We start from the raw sequence: 21,433 nt of genomic DNA on the forward strand, positions 1-21,433 counted from the left end.
ATATCAATGTAAATATGTAAATGTATATATATATGTGAATGGGAAGGGTTATACATGGAAAAGCTGGCGAAGGAAGGTGCGATGCAAGGATATCCTGTCACCTGCACTCTCGTTTATGGGACTATACCGTTAGCTATTCGTATTTGTGTTTCTATGCAAATATATACGTGTGTATAGGAAATGTGGTAGGTTATATAAACTAGCACGTAAGGTGATGTACAATAATAGGTAAAACAGCAGCGGCCGTGGGGAGAGGAGGGCTGGGTGGGTTTACCGGGGAAAATTGAGGCGAGGATGGTGCGCGCGGATGTCTGATGGTAGCAGAGGTCGTTGTGACAATCCCACCCATAATTTCTCCGTAATTTCTCCTTTCTGGTTGGAGGAGCCTCACACCCCCCCGGCTGGTAGCCAACTTGCCATTATTCATCGTACTTGCTCTGTTCGCAAGCCGGCAGCTTCTTTGCCACCGTCGTCTCTGCTACTGTTATCACCGTTACGAGTGCATGGCTGACGCTTACGGCGGCTGGGAGGAAGAGGGAAGGCGAGAAAAGGGAATCGGGAGAATATCGCTCGAGAGGTTTGAATTTCGGCTCGATTTAGCCCTTCCCTCGCGGCATTGTCTTCTTCGCCTTATTCTTCTTCGGGCTGGGGCTCTCCGGCTCCACTCGGAAAATGCAAGCTCGACTATATTCTCGATTCTTATCTCGCGGCCAGACCCAAAGTGCCAGAATTTCTTCCACCCTTTTTCGCGGTGGCCCGTCGCTTCGCGCAAAACTGTCGATCGATTATGCTCTCGAATCAGGCTCTGCTTTCGATCGGGAGGAAAAACCGACGGTTCTGAGACCTGGGAAATGCGGCTTCCGGAGCGCCGACGACCCCGAACTCCTGCCCCTTCCCACCGTGTAACATCCTCGTCACAGCTCGCACGAAGCGCCCTCACAATCGCTCATCTACCAACGAGAGCCCCCGAGCTTTTGAAAAAACGGAGAAACGTCGCACACGAATTTTTCAAAGCGGAAGCCCGCCCCGATCGATCGACCGTGCAAATTTCGAGCTCGATTTTCGGCCCCCTGCACACACGCGGGATATTCTACAGCCTCGTTTTCCTACCAGTTCTCGTTTCGCGCGAGGGCGCGATAACGTCTGGCCCAACATTCACCCGCGGCACTCACTTTCCTCTTAGCTCTGTCTAACTCTGCGTACGAGTGCTTCTCGCTCTCGTGTCTCCGCGACCCGAGCGCATCGCTATCTCCGTGTGTTTATACAGAGAGAGAGAGAGAGAGAGAGAGAGAGAGAGAGAGAGAACAGCGCGAAGCTGCAGAAGTGAACGCGGCCGAGGGAGACGCCGCGAGTTCGTTGGCAAGCGTACAATCGAGAATTATTTATCATTCCGGTGGGGACGATACCCGAGAGTTACTATACACGAGCCCTGGGAATATGCTGTGCTCCGCACACAGTACCGTTCCGCACGCCGAGGGGTCGGAGGCGCGAGGGAAGAGCCGGTTATATCGAAACCCTCGCGCCCCCTCAATCCTCCCTCGAATGGCGGAGCGCACGGTGCAGTACTGCGGACAGGAAATAGAAATGATGGGCTGTATCGCAACGGCTGACTGTATTCGACGGAATCATACACAGGAGATGAACGTCATTCGAATGGGAGCTTTTCACATTTTTCTTTTTCCACCTCGAATATCACGTTTTTCTAGATCCCTTTTGAAGGAGCAATAAAAAGTTGTTGGTCGCCACGCGACCCAGGATTTTGATGGGGCGAACTTTTGCTTGTGGCGAATACGTTTTGGTATGCTACCCAGGAAAAATATGTGACGCGGCACTTTTGTTTTCGTAAAATCCCCATCCCCGGGAACACTTGCCGATAAATTTCATATCTCGGATTATAAATCAGTTGGGTAATCGGATTTTGTACGGTTAAGTTTGACGCGCGGGCGCCTACTGGAAGTTGCGGGTGGAACGCCGTAATCGATGCTGTTTAGCGTCGCGGATGATCGCGCCGAGTCCTCCGACGTTTCACTCCAACTTTCGAGTTGATTCTCTGCCTCTCGGCAAAGTCACGCATACTTCGCTCTTACGCTCTGAACCTTCTGTCTCCGCCCGGTCGATCGTCACGAACGCGGAAAACTCACTCAGCCTGCTTCACCACCCCCTTCTATTTCCGGATCACGCAAGCCTCGCGCTCAACCTTTCTCTCACTTTCTCCCTCCTTCGCTCTCCCTCTTTTATCTCCCTACGAATCTCTTCACTGCATGAGAGTGATCGATCCGCGATACGCTGCTGTCCGACGCGCAAATATTGGCGAAGCCGCGTGCGTATTGGGAAGACACTCCGTCGTAGTTGAATTAAAAGCACCAACGCTCGAACGAGTTCATCGGGTGTAGCGGCTGCGGAGGACGCTGGCGAGTGCATTCGGCATCGCGCTTATAAATTCCTCGTCACGGTGAAAGAACTTTGCATACGTAAATGCGGAGCTGATCGAAGCCTCTGATCGAGCGAGCGGAAAACAACTTTTGCAGAGAATATTCCAACTTTCGATGAAAAAATGATTGAGGATCGTCGAGAAATCTTCGCGCAGCCGCGGGTGGGGATCAAATGTTAAAAGGACTGAAATTACGAAGAACTAAAATCTCGAGTTTATTAACTTGAAATGATAATACGGAGAGGGATCGATTCGACTAGAGCTTTGAATGACGAAATAAATAAAGTTGAAACTTCAAGGTTCGAAACATGCACGTCGAAAATAGAATGGAACAATCGCTCATAGGATGACGACTAAAATATCGATTTTCCGAATATTCGATTATCACTCTTTCGGAATCATAAATTACTAATACGATCAGCAATACTGTGAATATTCACAATTTCGAAAATATAATAACGAAAGACTAAATGTTACTGAGGTTGAAATATATTGAAACACCAAAAAGTCGAGCGGTCAAAGTAAAGAAACGCAGCGGAGCTCAAAATACACGCGTCTCACTCACTTTTATCTCCATAATTTCAAACATCGCTCGCCTTTTCGAGGCATCGCAATTCCGCGCATATCCAAGTTTTATGGGTTCGAAAAATTCACTTTCGATTTTTTGCTACTCTAGATTCTGGTCAGTCTATAAAACTCTCCATTTTGAATTGGAAAATATGAAGCTTTGACATTCGTATGGTCTGTTAAAATAGCATTCGAAATGAAAACTATCGAAATATATATTTTCCAGTAAATATTCGATTAAAAACGTAATCTACTAAATAGTCGATTGCAAATATAAATTTCCAATTACTTATTTTTTTTACAACTTGAAAAATTTCGAAATACTGACCGTCCCACAATTTGGTTACTTGAAATATTAAACCCTGCCCGCACAGCCGTCAGTCTCCGAAATAAAAAAGCTCGAAAAAATATGTGCTTTGCAGAAACAAAAACTGTCGAACCGTCGGAGAGCAAGAAACATCGAAAATTCCAGCACCTTCGTGGACAGTAAACACCCGGAGAATGTTGGTCACACGGAAATATCGTTATCGATTGATCCCAGCGCAAGGAGAAACTCCTCCACAGTTGTCATACCGGATTGAGGGTTGCTGTAACGAAGCCATGAACGAGCTAACTGTGTGCACTTGGAAGCATGCATGCTTCTCCTTATATCGATTCGGGTGTAATGCCCTGGGAGGGTGATACGCTTGCCTAGGTGAATGTACGGGAATAGTGATGGAGCCGTGCGTTCTGTACGCGAGTACAATATCCACTTTGCGTGTAATGAATAATTCACACGCACTCGAGAATATGCGGCCGGTGAATTCGCCCGAGCGGATTGTCTTTATGCGGGTCTGACGCGGGCGCGAGCGCGGAGACTTCAATCAATTTTAATTTACGTCCATCAAATTTCGGATTCTCTTTTCTTCTTACAAATTTACCAGCGAGCTGTAGGCTTTTGCGGCATGTGCGTGTTCGCCCTTGCGCGCGATTCCGCGAATCCCGCGGACAATACGCGAGTGAATAATGAAGAGGATGAAAGGAGGAATGAAAAAAGTCGATGCAGTTTTATTATTCAATTAATTTTTTTCTCCACATTCGAAAAAAGCTTCGTTTTTTCCTGCCCGTCAAAACCCCCCCCCCCCCCCAAAAAAAAAATGGGAATGCGAACTTTTTCGTTGTGACTTTTTGTCCGTTTAGGTAAGCTCGCGTGTGATTTCAAATGAGTTAGAAATAGCAGGAAATGTGAGGAGCCGCGAGCGCGAATTTACCATTTCGTGGGCTGCTCACACCGCCGATGAGGTTCATGAAATAATACGAAAAGCGGTCGCGTTGCCCGTCGAATGAATTCGCGCATCGCGCGTATCATCGCGGTCCATTGTGCCAAAAGTGCCTCAATTTTCATTGACGCGTTGATCCCCGAGTTGCACTAGTTCGTAAAAAAGTTTATTGATACATTTAAGATAAATCCCGAAAGATGAATTAAAAATTTCGTGCTTGTCTTGTCAATTGTTGCTGTTTTTTTATTTGCTGAGCTCGATCGCGCGCCGGGCTCCGCGTACGCACGTGACTATCGCGCGAAAGAGGCCCGATATTCGGATCGAACAGTCACGATCCCTCTATTCGGAAAGGTAAATTCTACCCTCTGGATCGCGCGCATCGAGTCGTTCCGCTGGTCATAAATAACGCGTGTCATAGCGAATTCCGCCGTCCACAGGATCCCTCACGTTTTTCCTGCCTCTCTCTCTCTCTCTTTTCCTCGTTTTCCCGAAGCTCCTTTTCCCCCCGTTCATTTCGTCTCTCCCCCGGCTCTCGCTCTTTTCTCCCAAGTACAGGCTCTCGCGTATCAGTTTGTCATTCATTCGTAGACGTGTACACGAACATTGGCCACCCCATCAGCCGTCCTATCCAGCCCCCGACAAAGCGATCGGCGAGCTTTAAAAACGCGCGTCACGTAATACCCTCGCGCTTCCTATTCTCTCGCTTTCCATACACACGTGCGGGCTCGCGATGTGTGCTGTGCGCGCGTGTGTCCTTTGGCCAGTACATGCGCGACGGTGAACATCGATCCTTTATGCCATTCGTGCTCGCTCTGATTCCACCTGCGACTTCGAATCCGATGGAAAAGCATCCTCCGCGCTGTGACGTATCGGTCTTCTCTCTCCTCGCTTTTCCTATCGCTATATATTTCGCCTCCGTGCTCCACGATTGTTTCGCACATTGTTCAACGTGTCAAATGTATATCGGGCTCGCTCCGCTGCTAATGATCATGTTGGAAGAATCATTGAGAGGATCGCCTCGACGTTGCTCCCGTTTTCACAGTGTGTGCCTTCCGAAGAGTCACTCGCTCCCCATCGCGGCGGTGCTCGAAGCCGATTTTTCTCTCCAATATTCCGCTGCGGCACCGAAACGATCGAATGTATTCCAGGCCCGTTGCCGGAGCCAATTGGATGGAGGTCGATCGACGGTCCTTCTGGACCGATGGAGTCTTCTGTCCACAGGAAAACTCCTAAATCGACTCTCTAATGTTTTTATTATCGAGGAAAAGACGTTAATTAATTAACGTTTTTCCGAAGCTAGGTATCTTTGCTTAACACTCCATGAGTCGGGAGAGTGCACGATGGGAAAAGCGTTGAATATCCCGGAGAGCTTTGAAAGCATTCCCTGGCACATATGCGGAGATCGACGTAGGATTAACTGCGAGTATTGTAGCCTTTTATTGTTATTATTATTCTCTCTCATTCATTTCAGTATACTTGCTGGAACTTTGAGTAATTGAATGTAAAACATTTCTCTCTGGTCTCCGGGTGCTTTTCTCTTTCCGGCACCCGCCGCGAAGGTAAAAAAGCCTGGGAGCATCGGTCAAAGCGCGAATATATCGATATTTAATTAATAACGCGAATTCATGGAATAAAGCCCTCGAGACCCGGTGAATAATATATCCGAGTAATATGGTCTGAATGATATTGGAAAACGAACTTAATTATGAGCGACGATCGTATTTTCTTGGTCCTTTCACATCGATGAATAAATAACAGTCGGTCGAGTTTGAAATTTGAATAATTCCAAATGAAACTGCCCGGACAAAAATGAAGAGGAAGCGGGCAAAAAAAAGTGGGCGTGTCTCGGAGGAAGAGTAAAAAGTTTGAGGGCGAGGATGTAACTGATAATTATTGTAGAAAATAGTTGAAGAGAAGCGGAGAAAAATGCGGGGAGCCTTGAAAAAGCGCGGAGCATATATATTTCCGAACAGGCCTGGAGACAGCGCAAAAAGGGCGAATGAAATGTTCACACGTTGGTAACAGTGCAGGAGAGCGCGGTGTGACAAGCATTTTGTTAGAGCGACGCGCCTCGAGTGCGGTGCATTCGTAGTAGCACATTTAAATTACATCGCGGCCTCGCCCCTTTGAAATAAAATACGTTTTTTCGTTTCCGCGTTTCTCCCCGTGCCGGGGCGTATTGAAATATATTTTTGATTCACGACGACGAAGCGAGACGTCTATCGGACGAATATTTCGAGCAGAAACGAGCGCGTGTCGCTCTAAAATATTCCCTCTTTTAGCATCAACTTCCAAGAGCGTTTGGATGCGGATGAAAGCCAGGAATGCGTCGCTTCGGCAGAAGAACTCCGGTTTTAGTAGAGGCTTTCGAAGTTCCGAGGCAAAAAAGAAGAACGCGAGCTTCCCACTGATGCCGCGGCGTATAATGCGCGCGAGGGTTTATAGAGAAGCCTTTTTTTTCAACGTGCATCCATAAGGTGCAAATTAAAGTCTGCAATAGCAGACTCGTTGCTTCGCTCGTACGTGTATATGCCGAAGGGATGAGAGTCCGAGGGGCGCGAGGCGAGGGCGGAAGGGCTTGGCTAGACCACGAAAAATGGAGAATTCACGCTGGCGCAAGGACCCCTAGCATTTAGTGTTTTTTTTATTCGTTTTATTTTTTTTTTATTTTTTATTTTTTTTTTGTATTTTTCACGACCGCGGAATGAAAGCGAATTCCCCGTTGAATTTACTCCTGCTGGGAGAAAAACACTGCCCGAGTAAAAAAAGGCTACGGCGGACGAGAAAAAAAAAAACCAACGAAGATGCATGCGTTTACAGACGATTATTCGCGGGAGCAACGAACTCCGCGCACCTCCAACGACACACGTATAATACCTCCGGTGCAAGAATAACGTTTTTTTATTCAGTTGACTCGTTTTTTGCGCGCCCCCTCGCACTCGCGTTTTAATGTTTGCCCAACTCGCACCTCGCCGCGAAAACGTTTCACTGATGCATTTTCGAACAAACGCGAGACACCACCACCCCCTCCCGACACGTTTTACTTGCCGTCCTAAAACACACCGCAACGCACCCCCCGAGACCCCCAAACCGATTCATTAATCTCCGAACTACCTTCAGAATTGTTAAACCATTCGAAATTATGTGTTTCGAAGTACAAGAAGAGAAAATATATACGCGGGGGCACAACATATTTCGGAGGAATAATTGCCAGTTAACGTGCCACCGGAAACTCCCCTCTCTCTCTCTGCATCCATATTTCACATTTTCATCGTCAAGTTTCATTGCATCAGGCCGAGATTGTTATTACGCTTTTGAAATCGCAGCTCATTTACTCGCATTCGCCTCAATCTACGTTCCAATGAATAATCAAATGAATTATTTAATTAGGCTGCGCGAGCGAATCGTCGACCTTTCAAACTCCGATGAACTCGTTTATTTTGTTCTATTATCAGGGAGCGGTGCTCTACGATCGGAGGGATTTTAACGAAATTCATGCCCAACGAGCCCCTCCGCTCCGCTTGTTCTATTTGCTCCTACAATTGCGCGAGAGCGCCGCCGCATTCACCGAGGAACTGTGATCAGGGCCCGCGAGTGCATAATTTGCTTCGCATGCACAAAACCCCTCAAGTTGGCAAATGACGACGGAAACGCAATGTTTTTTATTCAGACGTTTTTCTTCCGACTAAAAGTACTCGGATGCAGCTCGCAGACGGCATAAGCTCGGTGGAAAGTGGCGTGAAAGGTTGTAGGCACGGGGGGGAGCTAGCACAGGATGCGAGGAGGGTAACTCGCAGGAAAGGAGCATTCAACTTCCGGAAGAGCGAAGGTAGCTCGTTTTACACGTTAGTCAAGACTCCCGCAGAGCTCCTCCAGACGCCCCCTCCTCGCACCCTCTTCATTCCTACGTGCATTTTTGCCCTCTCCACAACGATGCCCGCAAGTCCGCAGCGAGCGCTTCAGCGAAGAGGAGCGAAGCCGCTGACAGCGGCGAACCCACGGCGAGAAATCGACGAGGAAACACGAGGCGAAGAGCCGCAAAAAATGCTCGACGATCTCCTCGGGCGTAAAAGAGCGAACAAGTACGGAAATAAGGGAGCTGGAAATCGTTTGTTCTTCGATACACTTGGATTGTTTGATATTCTGGAAATTCGAGTGTGTATAATTGAGAGAAAGGAGGACGGCATACCGTCGGAAAATAGCTAGAATCGAGCTTAAGGAAAGCGTTCGATGCATATAGAAACTTCGATTCCGATTGCAGCCAATATGGAAGAATGTTGACCGAATGAATAAGGAATAGTGTTTGGAAGAAGGAAATAGTAGAAAGGGAGATTGGATTCGATGTGGAAGGAGGTCGTCGAGAACGACGCCGGGAAACCGCGTGGCCGTGCAAGAGGATTTTCCCAGTGTGCAAATATTTATAGTGTTTCGTATTCAACCTCGTTCCGCGCGGAAGGTGCGAATATATCGAGCAGGTCAATTTAAGCTCCGGAGTAGCGACGAGGGGAAAATTGTTTGCGAGGCTAGTCAAAAGCGATGTTATGATAGCGATACGAGGGAAAATCGCACGGGAGAAGAAAACTGAACTTTCGAGCTCTTCAAGTGGCTGTTTTTGTCTCGGGAGAAAGCGACTCCGCGGAGCAGAGAGGAAAATAAAAAGGAAAAAGTATTTGTCGCATCGGACGAGTTACTTGGCGGATATTGCGGACGAACTCCTCCATATTTAATGTACGTGCTAAGGAACGCGGGATGGGCTCCGCCAGTCTCAACGTCCAAAAAGCGAGACGCCGGTGAGCAAAGATGGCGATTCGGGGGCTACGGAAAGAAGGATCCGTGCGCGGAAGAGGACACTGCCAACAGACGGCACCGCGCTCTCGCACAAGCCTGTCGACTCTCAGCCGTTTTGGGATCCCAAATTATGCCCACGGGAGCCATACCTCCTCCTCGTTTTCCCTAAAATATTGAGGCAACGCGAGCGAGCATGCAAAAGAGAACCGTCCTCCTCCTGTTTCTCCTCGTACAGCGGGCGAGACTGCTTTACGCTGCACAGAAGCGTATACTCACTTTCAGAAGCGAGCTGCTGGGAATAATAAGACCTCGTGCGAGATACACGCGCTTCTATTTTTCCACGACACACTCGACGTCGAATCGACCTTTGCTCGGGAAACCGACCTCTCTCGATGTCGCGAATCTTCTTCCATTTCTCAGCCGATTTTTCACTATTTTTCGACGACCCTGCCAGCGTTGGCCGGCTATTTTTCACGTGAGAATTTACCAAATTGTTCAAAATTTTTAGTTCAACGAACGATTCGCATTGTTCCGATGAGGAGTCCGGTTTATTCGGAATCCGAGTGAGTATCGGGCCGATAAACATCAACGGAACATGAAATACTGCCAAGAAAAAGGCGAACAACGGCTATAAGACGGTTTTGCGTCGATTGCCTCGTAGATATCCGCGTGCACGCTCGTACGAACGGCGCCCAAGTGCGCCTTTTCTTCCCCTAACCTGTCCTCGCAATGGGCCATGCCGTTTTTTCGCAAGAAAACACACCGGATGGAGCGAAGATGCACTCGGAATGGGGGAGTACAGAACCCCATGAAAATGGCGGTAGCGTAGAGAAGAGCTCGAAACGGACGTGCTTTTCCACAAATTAAATTCCACTTTTTTTCTCTCGCACTTACTCGAGCAGCTCCCGGGCTCTCACAAATTTCACGTTTCATGGCCAGAGAGTAAAGACACGCCACGCGATTTCCATTTCGATTTTTCCTCTCCGAATTCTCTTTCGAGAATGTTCCACTGCAAAAACACGCGCGCTATTTTCAAATATATAATTCATGTTACGGAGACTTTTTCGGGGCGCTAACGCCAACGCGGCTTGCTTATTTTGAGAAAATTGCTGAAAACAATCTATTCGGGAGCTCTCCGAACGGAATGCTTCGAGCTAAATAATGGCAAAAAGTGCGTCAACGCCGAGTAAAAACTCCAAGTAATATCATTTCGGGAGCTCCCTCTGACCTCCGGACTCGGTCTCGTTTGCTCCTATCTCGTTACACCCCGGGGTCGCTTTCCCGCTACGCGATTCGGCGGTTTTTCAAAACTTTTTCTCTCCTTTTATACTCTTTTGGGGAACGCGAAAATCGCTAAACAAGAGACGAAAAAAGGAGAGCAATGGAAAGCAGCTCGTCGCGAGTCGGTGGACTTGATAAAACGAGATCAGCAATTAAAAGGATTCTACCACGTTCTCCGAATGAAATCGCATCGGGGGCTGTACACGCGGGAGCTTTCGAGGGTTTCGAGTTTCGATATGATTTTCTGCGGACTTTTTCTTTCCCGATTCCCCCCCTTTCGCAGTCGCTTTCTCTTTTTCCACATCCACGCGATTCAATCAAATTTACCTCAATATCCTGCATCCGAGTATTCCTGTAATTAGATCCGTGTGGAAATCATGCATGAGATATTCCTCGTATGATTCGAAGCTGATAAAACTGGCCCTCGAACTCTGTAATTTCGCTTGAAAATCTCAACGCTCCGATCATTTCATGCCATTTTTCAGCGGATCTCGTATCTCCGCGGGATTGGAAATTGCTGGATTCTTAAAATTATATTGAAATACTAGAAAATTAGTCGAACGCATTCGTAACGTTTCCATGGCTTCTCATTGCATTCGTTGATAATTAATATCGTAAACGAAAATTGAATCGATTTTCGTACAGTTGAAATTGAATTTCGTTCTCGATGCTCGCGTTTCCGACCCACCCCAATGCGCGCAGGCAGCTTCGCATTCGGGGAGACTCGCCAAACTGGCGCAATCGCGAAGTTTTTGGTGGAGATTTTCGGCGAGAAGGGGGGATAAAATGTTTCTGGAAAATTGACCGCCCGACGTGCGGCAACTCCGAGGACGCTTCGAGGTATCGAATGTCGCGAGACTTTCGTTTTTTATTGACCTCCGCGTAGCAGCGCGCGTTACATTCTTGACAAAGGGAGCAGGGGAAAGGTTAGGGTTGGAATCGATCAATCGGCGGTTAACCGTTGCCGGAGGTTTATCCAGCACCTGCTTTTTTCACTCGATCGTAGAAAACGTGCAGGGACGTTGGAAGCGGAAAAAGTCGAGTATTTATGGGGCTTTCGAAGGAGCGCAGTAGCCTTTTATGAAGCCCGTACGATTCGGGGATTGGAAATACCACGGAATCGAGAATTCGGCGGAGTCTCGATGTCGGGCGGGCGCGCTTTTATCGCCGCATCTTGTGCGACGCAGTGTCGAATTAAGCGGAATTGGTAAACCCACCAAAATGTTGATATATGTTTTGAGAGTTAATATTGACTTACATATGACGACGAGATGGGCATTGGCTCGGATTGCTTTGATGCGGAGCAGCGGTCCAACCTGACACTGATATTCGCCGTCGTCGGTCAGCGACGCGTTCGATATCGTGAGATTGTAAACACCTGTGTTTTGGTCACCAACCAGTCGCAGTCGCTGGTGTCCGGCGATCGTCCCATCTGTAATAAAAACGGAATAAACAAATCGATCGTTTTTGCAAACACGACGGCGAGGAGTCGGGGCTGGGAAAATGGGCTGCGAAAGCCCGGCGATTATCGGCCCGTTTTTTTTATGTTCGAAAAAACTCGACGTTTTGAAGCGACTCTGAACATTTATCGAGAGTGTTCGAGGGTGCAATGGGATCCCGGAAATTCGAGTACATTTTTCCCCGGGGAAGAGAATCTTTTGAGAAAAGTACGGACGCGTTCGTGGGAGATTCTCAGGCCCCGAGACCCGGAGCCTGCGGCGTTGATGACGCGTGCATGTTCTCAACGTACGGCAGAGGTTGGGCGACGAATCGAGCGATAGCTTATCGCCCGTGCGGGCCCGAGCTTCTTAAACTTCACAAAGGCAATTAGGGGCTTACCGATGAGTGGATTTAAACGATCAGCTCGAAACAGGCTTTACGGGCGTTTGCTCAAAGCCTCGTAACTCGGATGATGAAAGTACAATTGAGATTGTATCCCCGGAGCAATCGCCAGCAGGTTGTAAATGACCGTTCGAGTTGTTTTTATCCCGGGACATTCGCACATATGATAAGACGATTTTTCAAAAGAATTTTCAACTCTCCGCCCTGCACATCGAATAATTTCTGCGGCCTGAATATTCAGCCAACGATCATTTTCGAAGGCACGCTCGCGCACCGACTCTTTATTCGAGGCGGATGGATACGCGCGCGGAAAAAAAATCGCTGCAAGCGTCGAACGATGAATCGAAACCTCGAGGCGAGTCTCGATAATAATGCCTATGAATAATCGCGGAAAAACAGAAGATTTTACGCGCACGTTGAAACGAGGGAATCGCAAGAATGATTTTGAAAATATTCCGCGGGCTTGCGCTGAGCACTTTTTCCCCACTACAATGCAAACTTTTCCCCATTTTCTCTTTAATTTCTTCCCGAACATGCTCACGCTGCGTTTGCTCTCGAATACCAGCATCGCGCCGCAGGAGAAAACCTCGTTCGAGGAGCTTGCTCTCTCTCTCTTAAAAACTCACCGTTTTGAACGACGTAAGCGAAACCGTCCTTGACCCACTGGACTATTCCAGCGCGATCGCCGACGACACAGGGGATCATGACGTCGTCGCCTTCCTGGACCGAACTGTTGACAGGCTTTACTCTGAAGTACTGCCTCGTCTCTCCTGCAACACAAAACATAATACGATCTATTTAGCGACTCTCGAAACGTCGAGTCACCGGCGCTCGCAGTCGTCCAATAATTCCGAGCTGAAATCCAGCCTTCGAACTCTTCATTTTTTCACACTTGCACAAGCCTCTAGAACTTTGGATTTCGAGAAAATTCCATCGAGAGTCGCGACCCTGATATAATTTCCAATGACATTCGATCCCCGGTTTTTTGTCACGACCCCGCCGAGGCATTCGAACCAAAGTAATCTTCTTTTATTATGCACGACGTTTTATGTCGCGGGACAAGATGAGTTCGGAGGGAAGAAAAAGCTGCGATAATGCCGAGTAAATTCGGCCTGGAATGTCTCGTATGAATATATAACTTGACAGGGTTATGAGGATCGTGAGCATCGAAACGGGCCTCCTTGAGATTGGATAGAACAGCACGTAAAACCGAGTAGGGTGTATCAAAGACAGCGACGATGGGGCTCGGGATACCGTTTCGTCCGTGTATGTGCTGGCCTGCTCCGCATCGAAGGTGAAGCTTCTCCGCTCCATCAGTTATTTGAACGAGGGGAAAGAACTCGTGTCTGCTTGTATATCGGTTGCTTCTATCGCTTTCGACCCGATTATAAAATCCTGATTTTCTCGATCCTCGCAACGAGCACACTCGCGAAAGAGAATGGAAAACTTCGTCGCAGTCGCGGGAGTATCAATCTGAAATTCCTTCAATCTAGATTACCGCGTAACTGTCAGATTCGAGGGTTCGAAAGGAACTTGAGCAACGGAAATTCTCGAAGGGATCGAGCGTCTTACGCTTCTGTGGGAATCGAATCGTTGATTATACGATTCTTCGTTTAATCACGTGAAAATAGAACATTCGGTGTGTCTGTTTAATAATTCAAGAACTTATTAAAGCGGAAAGCTTTTTCTCCGATCGCGAAATAATTATTCGGGGAATGAAATTGCAGTGGAACGAGTATGAATTGGCAGTGTTTCGTGAGCAAACTTTCAAATTTGTTATTCAGTCAAATTTATTGCTCGCGGATTCCGTGAGTATTTCTAAAACGTAGTTTTCGTTCGAGGTAATTGGTCAAAAAATTTGGGAACGTTGAACAACGTTTGAGGAGATTGGCAAATACGAAATTTCATTTGGCTCCGCTGATAAAACACACGAGCCGGTTTGCTATTCGGACTCTCATTTTCGTAGGCGCGTATATATACATATATATGGATGAGAATTCATCCGAAGTTATTCGTCTTATAAGCGTCGCTTGTTCTTTCACGAGAGTGTCTACAGCCTCGGTAAACTTCTCGGGTGTGTTGTACTTTTGAAAGCCCCATTTTCGGCGTACACGCTCGCTTCCCGAGCCACTTGAAATTTCTCTATTGTGTTTAATACTTTATACGGGAGCGCGTGATTCGGAGAATGGAGCTTTTGTACCGGGGGCAATATCGCGCTTCTTGAGTACGTTTAGACCCTCTTCGTAAGCCCTTTTCATCTATGATACACATCAGTTTTCAAAGGAAAACGAATGATATTTTTTGCTCTTGTTCGACGTCCGTGAATTGGTTTTTATTAGTATTGAGGCTGAAGCTCGTAATTGTGGGATCAAAGGCGATGAAATTTCGATTCTCGAGTGTGTCTTTTCGTTCTCAAATAGAATTTATTATTCGGAGAAAAACTCGGAGGTTTTGTGCGTGTGCGATCCAAGTTTAAAAAAAGTTCATCAACGATTCGCGCAGCTCCTCGGAATAACCGCTTCTGCGCGCGCTCGCGTGACTCCCCCGAAACGTTAATTTGGGGCTTTGGGAGGTTATAGAGACGCTCTGAATTCAATTGGGAGTGTTTCCCCTCGCACAAGTCTCGAGTTGACGGAGTACTTCGATCGGCTAAATCCCTCCGGTAAAATGGTTTTTCGATAATCTCTACAGGATCGAAATCGCGTTGTGGAAACGAGCAATTTCGTTGGAGTACATCCCACTGGCATTGCATCGCCGCATCAATCGCAGCTATTCCAATAAATAGTTCGGAGCTTGTTGCCTAACCGCGACAAACCGTTTAAAGGTGACGGACACCGCGCAGGTCGAAACGGTTGTGCTAAATCGAAGCCGCGCGTTTACCATCCGGTATGAAATTGTATAATCTCGACGGAGAACGAGGGAAGCTGACTGGCGGACAGAGAAAAAGAGCGAGAAGGAAAGGGATCAATAACCATCGTAAGAACGAAAAAACGTTGGCGGAAAGCTGAGAAAGAAATTCTGCAGTCCGAAGTTTCTCCCTCGCATTTGCTGGTGAATTGGCGCGCGTAATTTGACGCGCGCACACCGAACGCATTGGCAAATCAGTGACATCGGAGGTAAAGCGACGCTGCGGCGTTGCCTGTGTGGAGAGTTTCCCTCTGCTCGGTGCACCGAGCTCGTCTCTGTCGAATTTTACTCGCTGACGCGTGTGCAAGCCTTTTCCTCTCGTCGAACCTGTGCTACGGAGAAAAAACGTTGAAAGGGGAAAAGCGCTTCGTCGCTGTTTTTAGCCCCTCCACGAGCGCATTCACTTATTTTCACAAAAGAGATACACTCGAGACTTTTGTCCGGCTAAATTTGGAATAAAGGGGATAAAAAGATGGGTGAAATCTCGCGACGAGGAGCTCGCAGAGACGATTTCGATCGGGGCTCAGAGAAAGCAAGAGTTCGACACTTTCGTTTTCAACTAAGATTCGGGGCACGAGCTTCGGGTGAGCCGGCTCGAGGGACGCGGAAAAACATCGAGGCGCGGCTAACTTAAAAGGAACATTTTCGAAAGTTCGCATAATTCCACGGGCGGGGAAGAATTTTCACGATAAATTCGGTGCTCCTCGATCCAGTAAATTAATGACTCTGCTGCATGGTTAAACTCGTTAAATATATATTCGAAGTGAACGAAGAAAATTTAATGTTGCCGAAGAAAGCATTGGCGTCAGTTAAATTGCTTGGTTTTTGTTCGACACAACGGAAAAGGGACAAGTTACGGGCGCGTCAAGTTGGCCGGAAATTTACTCGCAGACGAACTGCGGTAGATTCTTGCGAGAAAGCGAGGGGAGAGCGAGGAAAGTCCTTTAAAGTTTGTAAAATGTTTTTCTTAGCGAACCGCCAGTCAGGCCGTGAACAAGAAAATACGAGAATGCCAGCAGCCTGGCAAAAAACAAAGCCGGGAAAAGAGAGAGAAACAAATATAATGGTTATCACAGCGTGGATGCACAAACTTAGATGTCCGTATCTACTTTTATTACAGCAGCACAATGTTTCGCTTCAGGAGAATTGAATTTCTGGCACACGATGCAACCGACTGTTCGCTATACAACAGGGTGAATTCACGAATAAAACACATCCGACGATTTATTTCATATATTTACATAATATCGCGGACATTACGAAATCCCGATTTTGGCAGCCTTAGAAAGATTGCGAGAGCGAGGAATAACGATATTCGTAAGAAAGTAGAATTGCTGGGCTGCGTCCGTGCCTTTCCGGAGGCCAAAATTACCGCGCTCGAATTCAATGAGCTGGAACGCGACTTTGTATATAATTCCATTTAAAAAAACGGCGCGCAGATCTCTGCGTGACGTTATTTTCGAATGACACGATCGCGCAATCGATTGGAATCGTGAAAATGACGCTATTCGAGGCAACTCGGCGCGCTGAGATTCGGGGCAGTGTCTCCGCGTTCGACGGGACTTCGTGAATCGATTCGGGCGACGAAAAGATCGACGATTTCGCGCATGGCAAAGAAGAAACGAGGGAGATTGAGGGAAGATCGTTAAAATTTATTGCTCGGACAGGAGCGGGGCGTTCGTGATGTTCCAAGAGCTGCGACAGCATTGTCGACGTCGCGTCCGAAAGCTGCTCAGCGAAATTTCTTTTCTCACTCCCTCGGCCGGTGCTTGCTCCTCGCTTTTCTCAATTGATCCGCGTCCACCGCGTATAAAAAGGCTCGAATATTCGGAGGAGAATTTGGCACGTTAAGGACCCGGAAAACTGCGGCTCGTCTTGGTCAATCTCGGCAAAGCTAAATTTTCTTTGGCGTCGACGTGTCGCTGTATCACGCCGACAAAAGGCACAATTTCACTCGCGCTTTTCACCTCGAGCCGAAGACGCGGGCGTTGACGAAAAGCCGCGGGGGAGGAGAAAATACGGAGGGAACAGGAAGAAAGGCCTCGAGTCGTCGGTGCTGAAGAAAAAGCAAAAGGCTTAAAAATCCTCTCGTTTCTCTCTTTCCCTTGTACTGCATTCAAAAATATTTAAAAAATCTTTTTTTCTACACAATTCTCTCTTTCTCTCCTGCTTTTTTTCCTGCTCTCTGGATGTTGATTTCAGAAATTCGCATTTTCCTGTTCGGATAAATAAGAAAGAAACACGTGATGCGAAACTGAATCGAGATAAGTTCGCGGCGTCCGTTTCGCTGTATATCGAAGCATCCATGAAATATTTGATAACTTTCCGGTAACCGAACGCACCTTTTTCATTTTCTTCGTTCAAACTTCTGCCTCGGACTCGGTGTTACGACTTTTTTCTACGTGTTTCCAAGCACTTTTACCTTCTCGTTATTCTTTTTTTTCCGAGCCCGATCTTTTCTGCTGAATTATACACATTTTGTATTTCGCATGATTTTTGCATTTTCTTTCGGAATTTTGTCATTTCATTTGGCCATGCTGCCTGGAATCATGCTGAGGCATCGAAGCAATCGAATGAAAAGAAGTCTTTCTCGTGGTCCAGCCACGTAATGTGGGCGAGAAAAATTCATTTTAACGAAGCTTGACGAACGGAGCGACGACCGACAGAATCAGCTGGTATTTCCTTGACCCTCGCGGGCGGTGAATTTGAGCGATGATAAAGCGAGTAAATCCTGTGCCCAGTTAAGTTTCAGAGTTACAACAACGAAATGACTTTCTCCGTAGTTGTACTTTCGTTCTTAACGTCGAACTTTTCCGTCTGGGGAGCAATCATTTATTTCTGAGTTTCGTGAGCGGCGATATCGCGAAACGGGGATACTGCGAGGGCGCGAGTATTCGTTAATATCCGGAGCTGCGAGAGCAGCGAAGGAGAGCAGGCAATTCATGAGGCGAATGAATTGTTTATGAAAAAAAATGCTGGTGAAAAGTTTGGACAAATTAAAACGAGGTCACCGCGCGCGGAGCGCGGCGAAACGCGACTGTATTTCTTCGTCGAGACGTTGCCACTTTTTCAGCGGAGCTCGCGAGTGTGCATCCCGTGCGCAACGTTCATCATCTAATGAAGCCAGAAAAATGCTTTTCGTCTTGGTAATCTTCCGTCTACTTGAATATTTACAGTAGTGAGCCAAGCGCTCGGAAGTGGCACGAGAAAAAGCGTTAGACTCGATGAGTCCGGGATATTCCGAGACGCGCGGGATTTTCGCCAATTTATTTGGCCACATGCGAAGCTTTGCGGGGCGTGGGCGCGAGGCGTTCAAAAGGTAATCGCTCGGGCTACAAAGCTTTCGGGGAGGTAGAATAAATAAGTAGGAAATGTTGAGTAGCAGCGTTGGGAGGAAAGTATGAGAAGCATGGAAGCCAAGCTGCTTTTGTCGAGAGGCCAGTACTCCGGCTATAAAGACGCAAAGTCCGGGGAGCAGCAGCATTCGAATGCGGAAAGCTTGCGCGCAGCGCAAGAGAAAATCCGCTCCCCTCGCAAGTTCACGTCGGGCAGCGATTTTATTTCCTATTCCTCTGCTCCTCCTCCAACTTTCTACGTTATCTTTTTTATCTACGAGTACATTTTTCGGATTATATGAACCGGACAGTTTCAGCCAAAGGTTCGGAGAGCGAGGAGCTCGAAAAAAGGCTGCGTCAAAGGTCTGAAGATGACGAGAAGCAAGTCCTCGAGGAGGGAGCGCACACTCGTGCAATTCCGCGTGTATACTTGTATTCATAAATGCTTACCCTTCTCGTACAGAGTGTCCGGAAAGTTTGCTCCGAAATTCGCTACCAACATCACCCGGTTCTGGGCAGTTTCATTGAAAATTAGAGCTCCGGGTCGAGCTCAGTTTCCTCGATCCGGCCACGATGAGGCCAGCGCCGGAAGCTAAAAAATCGACGACTTTTGAAAATCTCCCGAGGTATCTCAACTTCGCTCGCAGCCCGGGCTCGACTTCCAGGACGGCCGGTACATGCGGAGGGTAAAAAGCACGGACTCGCACTGCTCCAGGGCGAGCACGGGACGATACACAATACCGAAGAAGCACAGGAAAGCTTTTCAAGGGCCCTGAGTGAACAGATATTCCAGGTACCCTTATAGAAATGGGATAAAGGGAAGTCATGCGAGGTCAGAGCTCGAGTTGGAGGACGATAGTGCGCTCATCCTCTTCCCATATCCGGCGCGGGCTCCGGCAGCCAGCAGCATTCAACTTTCATTTGGCTCTCGCTCGCTCGTTTTTATTCTGAAAATTTGTTGGCGGGAGATATCTTTAGCCATGCTTGAATGCAGAGACAGGAAAGCGGATGAAAGCGTTTGAAGGAGCGGCCCGCGCGGCGGAGCAACTGACCGGGACCATATTCATTTATTTTTATCTTATATTTTTTCCGCTCCTCGGACCGGTGCACGCGAGGATGTGGGTTTTTTCGGACTTGACTGCTGCTCCGAAGGGGATTCCTTCCGACATGGCTTTTTGGCCTCATTCATCCCGGGGTTAGAAGCAGCCCTTCACTTATGATTCAACCAAAAATCTCCTCGCATTGCTCTCCGGATTTTGCGGACCTCCGAATTTCCCGGTCTATTTACGAGGCTAAAGTGCATGCTCGCCAGGCTCAAGAGCCTCGGAATCAGAGCTTTTACCGACGAATCTATTTATCATTCGCTGCGTAGGAGGCTTTCAACATGTTCCAAAAGCTGGTGGGATATTAGATGGAAAATTTCGCCGTGAACGACGCGCGCGTTTATTCACCAGAATATACATTCTTCCGCCTCCGCTCGACCGGAATCTCCGCATTCCCAACCGCAGTTTGATCGGATTTGAGATTCAGAGTTAAAAGTTGCCTCGGAAATGCGAGCTGCGAATTATATTCGCAGGATCCCAAGTCCGACGTAATGAGAGACTCGAAAGATTGTGCTATAATCCGACGAGGAACGCCGTTCGCGACCTCAACACCCACCCCGATCGTACTGGCCCAAACTCCTCGTTCCTCGTACCAGTAGAGAACCTCTAATAAACCTGAAGACAGCGAAACGGGATTCCCCGGTGGAGGCGGGTGCGTAACTGCTCGTATGACTTTTAGGAGGTCGCGTAGCAGCCTCGGCAATTAGTGCGTACTCCAAGTGGCTCGGGTCGTTAGATTGTTGGCAGTGTTTCCGCGTCACTCGCTTTCTCTCACGTTCGTACTGCCTCGGCGCGGCGCACCCAAGAGATTCGAGACGCCTACGCCGGAGTCGCGAAAGGGGCGGGGGCGACACGTACCCGTTCGCAGGGAGGGAATAAGTGCCTCGGAGTTTGAATGGCGCCGTGGAAGCTCGGGAGCCTGGTTCCTGGTGCTTTTGCTTCAGAGTCCCGAAAGTCGAAGCGACCTCCGTGTACGAGGTGACGCAGGGAGCCTCCGAACATTCTCACAGAACTCCGCGTCTTTATCACGCTTCGACTCTTAGCCTTGCTCGTGCTCGCGCCGCGATTCGCCAAAGTTTAGGCTCATAATACTCATTGTGCCGGCGAGCCCTCGTTAGCGAGTAAGTTTACTGTGGAGCGCTCGCCCCGCGCCTCTCTCCCTGGACGTCTCCGTTACGAGGACGGTTCCTGGGAATACTTGGAAGCTTTCTCCCCCGCCGCGGATCTTCGAGGGACGATGCGCTTTGAAATTTCGACGTCTTGTCGTGCGCCGGGCCCGAGGCTTTCTCCGGAGCTGGGAGGCAGGGCGGCGAGGCTCGAATGAATGCGTGGGCGAAGGAGCAAGACGCGAAGAAGCGGGAGGTGCTCAATGCCGCGGAGAACGAAGAAGAAGAGGAAGAACCGACGAAGATCCTGGTGAATGGAATCTGCTGAGAGCCAGCACTTCGAGGACAATACAAGCCGACGATTGTTCCTCGTACCTGCTAATTTCCGGCGTTTTGCCAACTACAGTAATCTCATTATCCGAGGGTCACGCTCAAATTCTCGGCCCCGTTATCCATCCGGCTCATTCCCGGGGCTGGCTACTCCCGATATTTCACGATTCAACGGTCTTAAAGTCCCCTCCAACGAGTCTATTTCGCAACTACGAAGAAAACTGCAATTCCGCAGCCCGTGTGTTACGCGCGGGACGACATACACGCGAGATTTCAGGCCCGCTGGGCAGGTAAGTAGCATGAAAAGAGTTGCTTGAGTTACTTTGAAACTTGTTCTTTCCATATGCTCGCCACCTTAATGCGTGTATACCAGAAGTAAAAAGGGGTCGACGTGCACACCGGCTGAAGCTCGCTCGTCACGCTTACCGCTTCAATAATATCTGATGCGGAGCAATCTTTCGACGAATGTAAACAAAGTGTTGTC

At 48.2% G+C, this 21,433-nt stretch overlaps 1 protein-coding gene across 1 annotated transcript in view; it reads right to left on the reverse strand.

Annotated features, from left to right (window-relative positions):
- The window catches only part of sns (sticks and stones), a 198,345-nt gene that overhangs the window by 49,820 nt on the left and 127,092 nt on the right, over positions 1–21,433 (reverse strand). The window contains exons 2-3 of the mRNA XM_043427271.1: positions 12,795–12,938; positions 11,585–11,758 (exon numbers count right to left, since the gene is read on the reverse strand). Of these exons, the coding sequence (XP_043283206.1) occupies positions 11,585–11,758; positions 12,795–12,938 (318 nt within the window). The remainder of the gene's footprint in view (positions 1–11,584; positions 11,759–12,794; positions 12,939–21,433) is intronic.

Source organism: Venturia canescens, chromosome 8, assembly GCF_019457755.1.
Source record: "Venturia canescens isolate UGA chromosome 8, ASM1945775v1, whole genome shotgun sequence".
Lineage (NCBI taxonomy): Eukaryota > Metazoa > Arthropoda > Insecta > Hymenoptera > Ichneumonidae > Venturia > Venturia canescens.